This window comes from Furipterus horrens, unplaced genomic scaffold (assembly GCF_987537825.1).
Source record: "Furipterus horrens unplaced genomic scaffold, mFurHor1.1.pri manual_scaffold_2, whole genome shotgun sequence".
In the NCBI taxonomy this organism is placed as follows: domain Eukaryota; kingdom Metazoa; phylum Chordata; class Mammalia; order Chiroptera; family Furipteridae; genus Furipterus; species Furipterus horrens.
Window position 1 is genome coordinate 39,190,716 of NW_028327172.1, and position 13,415 is coordinate 39,204,130.

The 13,415-nt window shown below is 36.8% G+C and overlaps 2 protein-coding genes across 3 annotated transcripts in view; one reads left to right on the forward strand and one right to left on the reverse strand.

The window, feature by feature from the left end:
• SBF2 (SET binding factor 2) overlaps window positions 1-13,415 on the forward strand; it is a 412,105-nt gene that overhangs the window by 132,108 nt on the left and 266,582 nt on the right. The window lies entirely within an intron of this gene.
• Window positions 11,462-13,301, reverse strand: LOC150018185 (kelch domain-containing protein 3). The gene has a single exon (XM_090264096.1). The coding sequence runs from the start codon at window positions 13,167-13,169 to the stop codon at window positions 12,021-12,023; it is 1,149 nt and encodes a 382-aa protein (XP_090120222.1). The 5' UTR covers window positions 13,170-13,301; the 3' UTR covers window positions 11,462-12,020.

Genomic DNA, 13,415 nt, shown 5'->3' on the forward strand with positions numbered 1-13,415 from the left:
TCTATAAATTAAGTAAAAAAGGAAAAATGTACTTTGAAGGAACTTCTTATTTAAATATGTCTTGTATCAGGGAAAATCTATTGAAATAGTATTCATCCATTCTGCATACACATACACACACCCAAATACCTGAAACCATAAAACTCCTAGATGAAAAAACATTGGCAGCATGCTTCTTGTATTAGTCTTTGCATTGACTTTTTGTATTTGACACCCAAAAGTAACAAAAGCAAAAATAAGCAAGTAGGACTACATTAAACTAAAAGGCTGCATAGTAAAGCAAACCATCAACAAAATGAAAAGAAACCTATCAAATTGGAGAAAATATTTGCAAATCATATATTCAATAAGAGGTTAATATCCAAAATATATAAAGAGCTTGCACAGCTCAGTAGCATAAAACCAAACAATCAGATTTAAAAAATGTTTAGAAGATCTGAATAGGCAGGTACATGGAATGATGCTCAGCATTACTAATCATCAAGGAAATGCACGTGAAAACCACAATGGGATATCACCTTATTAGAATGGCTATCATCAAGAAAGCAAGAAATAACAAATATTGGTGAGGATGTGGAAAAAAGGGAACCCTTGTTGGTGGGGATGTAAATTATTGCAGCCACTATGGAAACCAGTATATGGAGTTTCAAAAAATTAAATATACAAATACCATATTATCCAGCTATTCTACTCTGGGTATTTATCCAAAGAAAATGAAAACTGTTCAAAAGGATATATGCACCCCTGTGTTCATCACATCATTATTTACAGTAGCCAAGATATGAACACAATATGTGTTTATCGATGGGTTAATGAATTTAAAAAATGTGATATGTATCGTACAATGGAATACTACTTAGCCATAAAAAGTATGAAATCTTGCCATTTACAACACCATGGCTATACCTTAAGGATATTGTACTAAATTAAATAAGTGAGAGAGAAAAAAGCAAATACAATATGATTTCACATATTTGTAGAAGGTAAGTGAACCAAATGAACAAAGAAAACAAAACAAATTGGAACAAAACTCATAAATGGAAAACAGGTTGGAGGCTTTGCAAAATGAGTGAATGGGGTCAATTGTATGGTGACAGATGGTGATTAGACATGAAACTAATACAATGTCATATACCAATTACCTTAATTTAAAAAATGTGAGTTCAGATTTTTCAGACTAAAAGAATATCAAATACCCTGCTTCCATTATTTCAAAATTTTTTATGATGTAATGATACCATGTTTATGTTACACAAAGATTAGCGTAGTTCATTACTTTAAGATGATAGTATTGTGATGATTCATTATGAAGGAACTGAAAGTTGGAGATACAAACTTTTATAAAATGTTTCAGTGTCTCATTGCCAACATATCAAGTCGCTGAGTTGTAGCCAACTGGGCCAGTTATTTCCTAAGGTTGTTTTTAAATTTTTCATATTTGTACCTTTAATTATGCCATTTCTTCACCCCTGTCTCCAAAGAGTCTTTCCTAGGCCAAACTCGAATTCTACCACCCACATCATTCCTAGAACACGATGTCTTTATTTTTCTTTTGAACTTCTACCACATTTACTTATTTCCAATTATTCAGAGAGTCTTTCAGTAAATAGAGGAAGAGGAAATGCTTACCAAGTTATTATGAAGCAAGCATTATCCTGATCTTAAGATTAGGGCAAGATGTTACGGGAAAAGAAACAATAGGCCAATGTCCCTAGTAGAGATAGATAAAAATATACTTAATAAAATATTAGCAATTTGAATCTAGCAATATATAAAATATGTAATAATCTGACCAAATGGGCTTTATCCCAGGGATTCGAGGGTTGTTTAACACTTAATAAATGACAGAAAAAGATCTAGTCAAAGATGACTTCTGAAATGGTGGTATGAAAGGCTCTACAGAACCGCTTCCCAGCAAAGCCAGTGTAACTGGTAAAAGTTGAAACAAATAAGCCAACAATAAAATTCCAACCAACCATTTAAAGTCTCTGGAAATGGTTCTAAGGCCATGTTCCAAATGAAGAAATATTTATTCAAGAAAATTACTAAATTTTACTAAGAACAGTGAGAGTTTGTGGCATATGGGCTATGTATGACCTGCTCCCTCTCTCAATGGAAGCAATGGAAGCCACTCCAGGCAGGTTCAGACAAGTACACAGGCTTTGTCCCCCATCCCATTCACTTAGCTTCCATTCTAGGGCTGGGTTTTTTTGTACAGAAGGGGCAGGATGCTGGCTTTTAAAATTTGTTCCCAGCTCCATGCTGAAAAAGCTATTATTCCAGGCAGGAACAGGTAACAGGTCTGGAACTCTCTTTCTCCACCCAGTCCCCCTTCATAGGGGGAAGGAATTAATAAGCCTGACGCATCAGGCTGAGGATACTGGGGCCTTAATAGCCCTCATCCCAGTTTGCTAATAGGATGGAAGTGTCATACAGGGAGGGGAAAAGGAGAAGACTAAAAATGACTGCACCCAATCTGCACCCTAATACTCATTAATAGGGGTGTCACTCATAGAGAAGGGTGGCCAGCTCCAGAGGTGGTACAAAAATTTTGTGTAGGGGGAGAGACGGACCATAAGAGCAAACTCTGAAGCTCTCCTCAAGGGAACTGACTTTATTTAGAGTAGTATGGGAAAGTTCAAATTTACAGGTATACTGAAAAACAGTGGTGATTTGGGAGGTAGGCAATTAAGAGAAGACTCATAGCTCTGTGAGTCCAACAAGATAAATTATAGACCAGTTAGACTGGATTTAATTGGATAAGACTGAGTAAGACTGGAGAGCAATTGATGCACAGTTCACTCTTAAAAACAATAAAGCAATGAGCTGGCAATTAGGGGAGGCTAACAGCTGGGTTTGTTATCAACAGAGGCAACTTCACAGAGAAATCAGGAAAAGAGACAAGGCGAGTCCTGCCCAAACTCCTGTCATCCCAGAGTACTTGAAAGCACACCCTAGGCTGTGCCCTTTGAGGAGCAGCATTAGAGGCTGCACATTCTGAGGGAGATGGACTTCACTAAAATAGTCCAGTCAAGTCATTAAAGAAATAAACAAGCCACAACAACAATCCCTGGATGGGTAGGAGTCAGTATGCAGATTTAACAAATATATTATCTGAAATGTACAGTGTAAAAGAAAAATTATGAGACATGCAAAGAAACAGGAACACATGTCCCAAACAGAGGGGGAAAAAGCAGGCAATAAAAACCGCCTTTGAAGTTGTTCAGATAACAAACTTATCTGCCCCTGTTAAAAGACACAGCTTATTAGGTAGGATCAAAAAGCAATACCAGACATCTACAAGAAACTCACTTTAAATGTAAATATACACACAGATTAAAAGTAAATGATGCAGAAAGTTATACCATACTAACATGAATCAAGAGAAGTAGTTGTATTAATTTCAGACAGATATGGCTTCAGAGGAAGGAAAGTTAAGCAAAAACTGATAGAACTACAGAAAGAAACAGGTGGATGAATCCACCATTATAGTTGGAGACTTCACCCCTCTATCAGAAAAATTCAGATCCACTAGGTAGAAAATCATGAGGACATGGTTGAGCTTGATGTAGACATCTGTACACTGCTTTATCCAGCAAGAGCAGAATACACATTCTTCTCAAGCTCACATGGAACAGTTACCAAGATAAACCACATTATGGATCTTAAAACACACCTTAACAAATTAAAAGGAATGGAATTCATGCAACATTTGTTCTCAGACCACAGTGGAATTAAGGTAGAAGTCAGCAACAGAAAGTAGTTGGAAAATCCCAGTATGCTTGGAGATTAAATAACACATGGGTCAAAGAAGAAATCTCAAGAGAAACTTAAAAATATTTTAAACTGTTTAAAGAAACTTACGGAATGGCAGCTTGCAATAAGGATAGCACTTATTTGTAAGATATGTGCTTCTCAGCTTAGCATGCACTATTTTTCCTCTCTCAGACTCTACATGGCTCTTTTACAGAATATTATGTCAGCATTTATGAGTACTTACAAGTATTTGGGTGATTTTTTTTTTTTTTAAGAAAAAAGAACATACTCAAAATAATTCTTTTTCAAACAGACAATTATAATTTATTAAATGAATAGAAATTATATCTATTATTTTTTAGGTTTAAAAATAACACTGGAAAATATTTAGCTTATGTTAAATTAACTATTATATGTAATACTATTACATATGGAGAATTAGGTTCTAAAGTTAGCAAGGGCAAAAATTCTTAAATTGCTGAGGTTCTTATTAAATTTGGTAAATATGTATAGTACAGAGATAATATAAACTAAATCTTGCATCTAAAGCAGATTTTTTTTTCAATGTTGGAAGGAAATGATTATTTTCTTTCAATCTGAGCACTAGATGATGTTGCTAGTGTATTTCGGGTTTATGTTGATTGAAAGTTATATTGTGGCTTCAATACGGGAATCATACACATTATAAATATTTTTTTCCCTTTCTGAATTGAGTCAACTATGTGAAAAACAAGTTTTCATTTATGATCTTATGCTTTTTCAAGGGTATAATCTCATTGAGTAAAATATTGGGTAGAATTGTCCATATTGTGTTCATGGTCATTGATGGTCATTGTCTGTTTATCTGAGAGAGAGAGAGAGAGAGAGAGAGAGAGAGACACACACACACACACACACTTTGGTGTTGGCCATACTTATTTAGTTTAATTCCTGAATTTAAATGCATGTATATGTGCCATCTCCTTATTCATTCCCGAATTCTAATCTCTAATGGTTGTTCTTTGCTTCTAATTCATACCCTTTTTTCATTCCCATCACAGAAATTGTGACTTTGGTACAGATAGCAGGTTGCTAGAATTAATTTACTAGTTCTAAACATTAGAGAAAACAGATATGTATAAATAATATGTGTTATAATTACATGACAGCACTGGAAATGAGTTACAATATGCCTCTTCTATTTCTGTGAGTAAGTTAGGTTCTATTTTAGGGCTGGCCAAAGTTTTTTACTTAACACTTAATACTTCAGCCAATCACACAGCTATACATCAGTTGCATAAATGGCAACTTAGGTCCTTTACTTACAGATCTCTACTTTTTAGAGTAAGAGGTTTTAAAAATAAGTATAGCAATAAAAATTACCCATTTTCTAGGAAGAAATAAAACCACTTAGTATACATTATCTCTATGAAAAAATAGTAGGGTGGTAGTTATTGTTTTAGTTGCCAAATTATGAATCTTTCTAGGGCCATAGACCCTTACTATTCTCTTGAGAGTTCTTCTTTTAATTTCTGTTTCTTAAAATTACTAACTTTACTTTTATTTTGCTTTTGTATGTGATTTGAAAAGTTATTTTTTTAAATACTTAAACTTCAGATTATGTTTGACATCATTTTTTCTCTGTAGTTGCATTTACTTACCTTTGGTAGTCTTGAAATTTTTAATTTTAAATTTTTTATCAATTAATTTAGGATGATTAAATTTTACATTACAAATATATTGAATGAAACTTTTACCTGAGTATTTCAAATTGGGCCAGTATCCTCTGGACCCCTTCCAAGTAAGAGAAACATGGAAGCAAAACCCAAAAACTCCCTAGAAATCTGCTGGGAACTTAAGCTTCGTTGTAACTGAGAATTTTCTTGGCATTAGATCATTTCATGCTTCATTAAATATATCTCCTGCTGCAAACCACAAAAATATGCACTGGGTCACCTAGAAAATATAGAATTATCTTGAAATAAAACCAGTTGTTAAATGCCTTCCAAATCCATAGTGTTAAAACTTTATGAAGGGAGAAAAAGGATGAAATATAGGCCCTTTTCTCTGCCCCCTCCCTGCTGCCAAAGTGATCTGTATTGCAAACATTAAACAGTAATTATTGCATTTATTGTGTACATTAGGTATTATTTCTGAGTGCTTAACTTGGAAACTGCCATTTTGGTTCATTTACTCTCTTCAGGTCACTTATTTATGTACAGAATTATGCTAAGCAATGTATAATTGTTGGGGTGACAAGCCTGCTTATAAAAAATTGAATATAGAATATGCTATATAGTATAAAGATATATAAAGACTAAAATAGGGAACACTTCAACTAGAGGAGAGTAGTAACCAAGTAGAGAATGGACCCTTTTTGAAAATCATGGACAAGTTTATAGGAAAGTTTGTGTTAACTTTTCATCTAGAGATTTCATCATTCTTATAGCTCCTAAAAGAGCTATTATTTGTGCCATTCATTTGGCACCAAGTGAATTTTACTTTATATTGTGTTTACCTTTTAACATTTACCTATCTAGTCCCAAATTGGATGGTATTCCCCAAAAGTGACGATAGTGTTATAATTCAGTATACTTAATTGTATCATACTATCTTGCATATAGTAGGTACTCAGTGATACTTCACAGTTATAGCATCTCTAGAAGTTGATGAGTTTCCAATAATTATTTCTCAAATACCATTTTCTTGTTTTTTTTCTGTGTGACAATTGCAGTACCATGAATGTTAGGTTTCTTAGTAAAATTTCCTTTTACATAGTTTCCAGAGCTGGAAAATCAAAAGGGTTGGGGGAAGTATGTGTATTTGATTTAGCATACCTGTTTAACACTTTGGACTCAGTGGGAAATTGTCTTTGGATTGTCTAATTATGCCAGGTTCTAATAATTTTACATGTTCATTTTTCATGGTAAATTTATATCTGTTAGGTGGACATGGTCCCTTCTACCTGGGTCAGTGTTAACTGAGACAAAACAGTTTTTCTTTCACTAAGTTTAAATATCTATCTGTGGTATACACAGTATAAATTTGCTATTTTAATCATTTTTAGTCTACACATCAGTGGCATTAAATTATTGTGCAACCATCATCACTACTGTTCATCTCTAGAGTTTTTCATCGTTCCTTACAGAAACTCTATACCCATTAAACAATAACTACTCATTTCCCCTCCTCCACCAGCCCCTGGTAACCACTATGCTACTTCCCGTCTCTATGAATTCGACTTTTCTAGTTATCTCATATTTGTGGGATCATATGATATTTATCCTTTTGCGTCTTATTTCACTTAACATAATGTCTCTAAGGTTCATCCATGTTGTAGCATGTATCAGATTTTCATTCCTTTATAAGGTTGAACAATAATACTCCACTATATGATTATACTGCATTCTGTTTATTTATTCATCTGTTGACAGGCATTTGGGCTGTTTCTGCCTTTGAGCTATTGTGAGTAATACTGTTATGAACGTTGGTGGACTCACTAAATTTTCTTTTCTGAACGTTTGTGTATTTTCCATTTCTCCTACTCCTTTCTAGTTAATACAGTTCTTTTGAGAAAATGTTTCAAAATAACTTCAGAATGTCATTAGTTGTTTCTTTGTTTGTCCTATGGACCAGAATCTCTTTGAAAGGTGATTTTATTCTAGTAAAATGTATTGATTCTTTAAAATTTTACTTAGAAAACAATCTTATTTCTTTCATTTACAGGGTTTTTGTTTTGGATACTGCTCTCTGTACACATAATATTAGTGCATGTTTATAGAGGAAGTGAGACTGAGCTAAGGCTTGAAAGACATGTAGTGCTTTGATGAACAATTGGAAGGTGAGGCAGCTTTCAGAGACGGAACAGTTTGAAAGATACAGAATCAAGGAAGTCCAAGGTGTGTTTGAAAATAGTGACAGCTTTATTGGCACACAGTTGTTGAGGCTGAAGAAATATAATAAGAGAAAAATCTGGAAATATTTGAGGTCCAGAATTTCCATAAGGAAGTTTTTGACTGTTGGGCAATGGAATTTGGCTTAATTTTATTTATTTATATTTGTTTGTTTATTTGTTTATTTTAGAGAGAGAGGAAAGGAGTGAGAAAGAGAGGAAGAGAAACATCTGTGTGAGAGAGATGTACTCTCGCCAGCTGGGAAGGAACTGAAACCGAGGCATGTGCCCTGGCTGGGAATGGAACTGGCGACCTTTCACTTTGCAGGCTGATACCCAACCGAGCCACACTGGTCAGGGCAGAATTTAGTTTATTTTATTCAGTGACCTTATTAATCTAGGGTGAGTACTAAGGTCTGTAAGGCAAAGTGTGGCTGATGACTAACGGACACTATGAAGTAGATTTGTAGTTTAAGGGAAAGTAGTAGATGGTGAGAAAGTGAGAGTGTGGGGGCTAGGAAGAGGCAAAGGTCAGTGTTTTATTTCTTAGAATAATCCCATATCACCTATGACTCTTAACTATAGACCTTGTCAATAAGTAATCCAGAATGCAAGCGATTTGAGCTTATTAACTTATTAATTGTGTAAACATTCATTTTACTCTGTTCCAGGCAGTGTCCTAGGCTATGAAGATTAATAGATGAGCAAAATACAGTTTTGCTTTTTAAAGGGCCTTATTCTCTGTAAAAAATTTTTTGTAGCTTAATTCCTTTAAAGATTTATGGGTAAAAATTTCATGTGAAAACAAATGAAATCAGTTAGTTTATTATTTCTTAAAAACCGTACTATTATAATGATTTTGACATACAAAATCATGGGGCTATATAATTTCACTGTTTTAAGAGGATCAAGTGTTCCAACTTCTCAAAATTCTGGAAGTATTTACATGTGTTTTTTTCACTGAGGTATAATAAACTGTACATCTTTAAAATGAACAATTTGTATTTTGACATGTGCATACCTACAAAATTTTAACATAATAATTTTTTTTTTCATTGAATGTATATCTGTCATCTCCCAAAAGTTTCTCTTTCCCTCCCTTAAATTTTCAGACTTTCTGTCACTATAGATTAGTCTGCATTTTCTAGCATATTTAATATAAATATAATCATGCAGTACATATATGTATATTTTTTTCGTCTAGCTTCTTTCACTCAATAGTATTGAGATTCACATTTGTTGTTGCATCTATCAATAAATTATGTCTTTTTATTGCTGAGTAGTATCTCATTGTATGTATATACTGCAATTTTATCTATTCACCTGTTGATGGACATTTGGTTGGTTCCAGTTTTCAACTATTATAAATAAAGCTGTTAAGAACATTTGTGTAAAGTCTTTATGTTTACACATGATTTTATTTCTCTTGGGTAAATTCCTGAAATTTGAATAACTGTATAATATGTTAGGTGTATATTTAACTTTGTGAGGAAACTTCTAAACTTTTCCAAACACATTTTACCAAATCACATTCTTACAAACATTTATATATGACTTCTAATTCTTATACATCCTTATACATACACTTGGTAGATTCAGTCATTTAATTTGAGCCATTCTAATGATTGTGTATTGGTATCTTAATGTGGTTATTTGCCATCTGAAATATGTCTTTTGGTGAAATGTCCGTTCTAATATTTGCCCATTTTAAAAATTGACTTGTTTGTTTCGTTATCATTGAATTACAAGAAGAATTTTTATATAGTCTCATACATGCACATATTTTGTAAATGTTTCTCCTAATCTGTAGCCATAATTTCATTTTTACAAGTGTCTTTTGAAGTACAAAGTTTTTTTTTGTTTAGGTGAAGTCTACCTTATAAATTTTTTCTTTGGTGCTTTTAGCATCATCATATCTAAGCTTTGCCTAATCTAAGGTCAGATATTTGCTTTTATGTTTTCTTTTAGTAGTTTTATAGTTGTAGCCTTTCCATTTGGTTCTATGACCCCATTCTAAGTTAATTTTTGTATATTGTGGAAATTATGGTTTGAGGGTTATTTTTGTGGACATAGGTGCCCCGTTGTTCTAGTGCCATTATTTGAGAAAATATCTTTTTTTCTATTGAATTGCCATTATGAAAGTCAAGTCTTCATATACAGGGTGAGCACAGTAGGTTTACAGTTATGAGTATGCAAAACACAGTTTATTCTTTGAGGCTGCGCGCAACGAGGAGGCGGTCCAGAAAAGATCGAGGCGGAAGCAGCGTCAACAGCAGCAACAACAGCCATCTGCCTTCACCTGTAACAAGTGCGGCAGGGATTGTCACTCCCGAGTCGGACTGCACAGCCATTCTCGGCGGTGCAGATAGACTCTCAAGAAGCTACACCATCATCTCTCGAGACGGACGGCTGCCGACGATTATTTATTAATTACTGTATTATTTCCTGTGCTAACAACTGTAAGCCTACTTTTGCCCCACCCTGTTTGTATGCTCCTAGGTATTGACTTTGTCTATTCTGTTCCATTGATACCTATGTTTGTTTTTTGGCTAATACTACCCTATCTTTTTTTAAAAATACTTTATTTATTTGTTTGTTTATTTATTTTTAGAGAGGGGAAAGGAGAAAGAGAAGGAGAGAAACATCACTGTCATTGCCTCTCACTCGCACCCCCAACCGGGGACCTGGCATGCAACCTAGTCATGTGCCCTGACTGGGAATCGAGCCAGCGACACTTGGTTTGCAGGTCCACGCTCAATCCACTGAGCCACAGCAGCCAGGGCTAATACTACCCTCTCTTAATGAACGTAGTTTTATATTTTCATGAAATCTATTACTATGAATTTTCCATTTTTCTTCTACAAAATTATTTTGGCTCTTCTAGTTGCTTTGAATTTCAGTATAAACTTTAGAATCAGCTTGTAGATTTGTACGAAAAACAGTCTTACTGGGATAGTGATTGGGATTGTGTTCAATCTGTTGATCAGTTAGGTGGGAATTCACATATTAACGAAATTAAATCTTCCAACCATTAACATATTTCATTATTTATTCAGAGCTTTTTTCTTCCACTCATTATTGGTTTGTAGTTTTTGCTTATAGATTCTGCATATATTTTGTTAGTTATTCCTAAATCATGTTTTCTGATGCACCTGTAAGTGGTTCTTTTAAAATATTGTCCTTGTGTTTTGAGTCCTTGCTAAACCCACTTATTAGTTCTAGTAGCTTTTTGTAGGTTCTCTGGGATTTTTTGTGTAGACAGTTATGCCTCTTCTCCTTTTTTTGTCTTGTTGCACTTACAGTACCTTCACCACGGTGTTAAGTGTTTCCATATCCTGCCTGTTTTGTAGTTGATGATAAAAGCATTCAGTATTTCACCATTAAATACAATATTGCTTTAAGTTTTGTGTTGACACCCTTTTTTAGACTGGGAAGTTTCATTCTATTTCTAGTTTGCTTAGAGTTTAAGTCATAAATGGATGTCATATTTTTGTCAAGAGCTTTTTCTCTATCAATCAAGCTGATCATATGATAGTTTTCTTCAGTCTCTTGATATGGTGAATTACACTAATGAGTTTTCAAATATTGAATTAGCCTTGAATTCCCAGGATAAACTCCGCTTAGTAGATGTATTATTCTTTTACATTTTGCTGGTTACAGTTTGCTAATATTTTATTGGGGATTATTCATCTTTTTATGAGGGATATTGGTCTGCAGTTTTCTTGTTATGTCTTTGTTTGGTTTTGTTCTCAGGATAATACCTCAAAAACAGGTTTTGATACATTTCTTCCTTTTATATTTTCAGGAATTTTTTTTTTTTTTTTTTTTTTTGCGTTTGGAGGTTTTTAATTCATTTTTATAAAATCTGAGCTGGCTGAGGACGCCAGGGTTACAGCAACAGCTCAAAGAAGAGGGGGTGGGATTATCTGCTGGTCCTCACCTTCCCCACGTCAGGGAGAAGGAGGTTTCATGGCAATAGCTGCAACTTCTCTTAGCTCCCAGTCAGTGCTCATGGCTTAAGCAGGGGCAGGGGGTGAAAACAGAGCTTGGGGGAAGCTTCTGAGGCCCAGACACTGCTTGCTTCTCCCTTCTCCCCATTCCCTTCACTTATCTGTAGAGCCTGGCCGGCCTGGGGCAGAGCAGAGTCCCAGGAGCAGTTGGAAGGAGGTGGATGGGACAGAGCACCAAGGGAAGGGGCCCTCGGCCCAAGGAGGGAGGGAACTAGCCCTCCCCCCCCACAGCTCCCCACTGAGTTCACAGCACTAAAAACACCTCTAGTCCAACAATTTCATGTAGAGGTAAATCAGGGTCCAAAGGGGCAGGCAGGTGAGAGATGGGCAGGGGCAGTGAAGACAAGAGCAGGCTCAGTAGGGGTGTCGGCAGAAACTTCCTCCTACCCATGGGAGGAGACGATGGGGCGACTGATATTGCTGTTGGTGGTCATGGCATTCAGCTCCCACCTGATGTCATGGGGCAAACAGGACTGGTCCAGGTTATACTGAATCACAGCTAGTTTGCACAGAGTCTTCAGACTAGGGCTGAAGTCCAAAATGTGTAAGTCAGAATGATCTATAAGGTCAAAGTCATCTACCAGGCCTTCCTCAGGAGATGGACTGGTACCCCCAAAGAGGACAATCTTGTCACCAACAATACAGCAGCACTGGCGCCGGCGGGGACATGGCCCCTTTCCCTTCGGTTCAATCTTTTTCCAGGTAAAGGACACAGGGTTAAACTTCCACAGGTCATGGAAGTGCCGGTTCAGCCTTGCATTATAGCCACCAAAAATGTATAGCTCCCCATTGTAGCCGAAGGCTGAGTGGCTCCGGCGTCCCTCTGGCAGCACCGGAGTGGGTGGACAGTCCAGCCAGGCCTCAGTCCTGGTGTCAAAGACTCGGATGCGGTTGCAGTAAATTTCATTGTTGGAATGGAACGGCCCAAAGCGGTCAGCACGGCCCCCAAAGACATACATGTGACTGCCCAGCATTGTGGCTGAGTGGAAGTCCCTCCAGCGTGCAGGGTTGCCCTTTGTACAAATAAGTGTCCATGTCATGGTGCTGGTATCCAGCTTGTGAATGTCATTGGAAAAGCAGTCCGCCAGCTGCTCATAGCCTCCGAAAATGTACATGGTCTTGCCCAACACACAAGCCGAATGTCCATCCCGGGCACCAGGAACTGTTCCTGACACTCGGGGTGTGGACCACTTGTGAGTACTGATGTCAAAGGCATAGAGCACATTGCAGGCCCCTTCAGTGTCATTCCGCCCACCCCAAAGGAAGACTGTGTCATCGATGAGGACGGTTGAATGTCCATACCGCATGTATGGTACCACAGGAGGCTGCCCACGGATGGTGGGTCTTACCGGGGGCAGCTTTGTCCAGCGCAAGGACACTGCGTTGAAAATGTGCACATCAATCTGACGCAGTGTTTCATAGTCTTCACCAGAGCAGTAACCCCCGAAGGAGTATACTCGGTGCCCAACAGCCACGGCAGCATGGTTCACCCTGCGGGGCCCGCCCTCCAGGTGCACTGTCCACCGTAACATCCCCTGGGCCACTGGTCACAGCAACATGCCCCCCCGGCACGGCCTGCGGCCTCTGCTACCTTGCCAGGCCGGGCCGGGGCGGGGTCGCGGGAAGCCTGGAACCCGCTGCGCGTCAACCGACGACTCGGTCCTCCAGGAATTTTTAATGTAGAATTAACATATATATTCTTGATGTGTTTATTTGTATTTATTCACAAAGCTGTTAGGCCTTGGATTTTCTGTTGGGAAGTATTTTTTTCTTTTTAA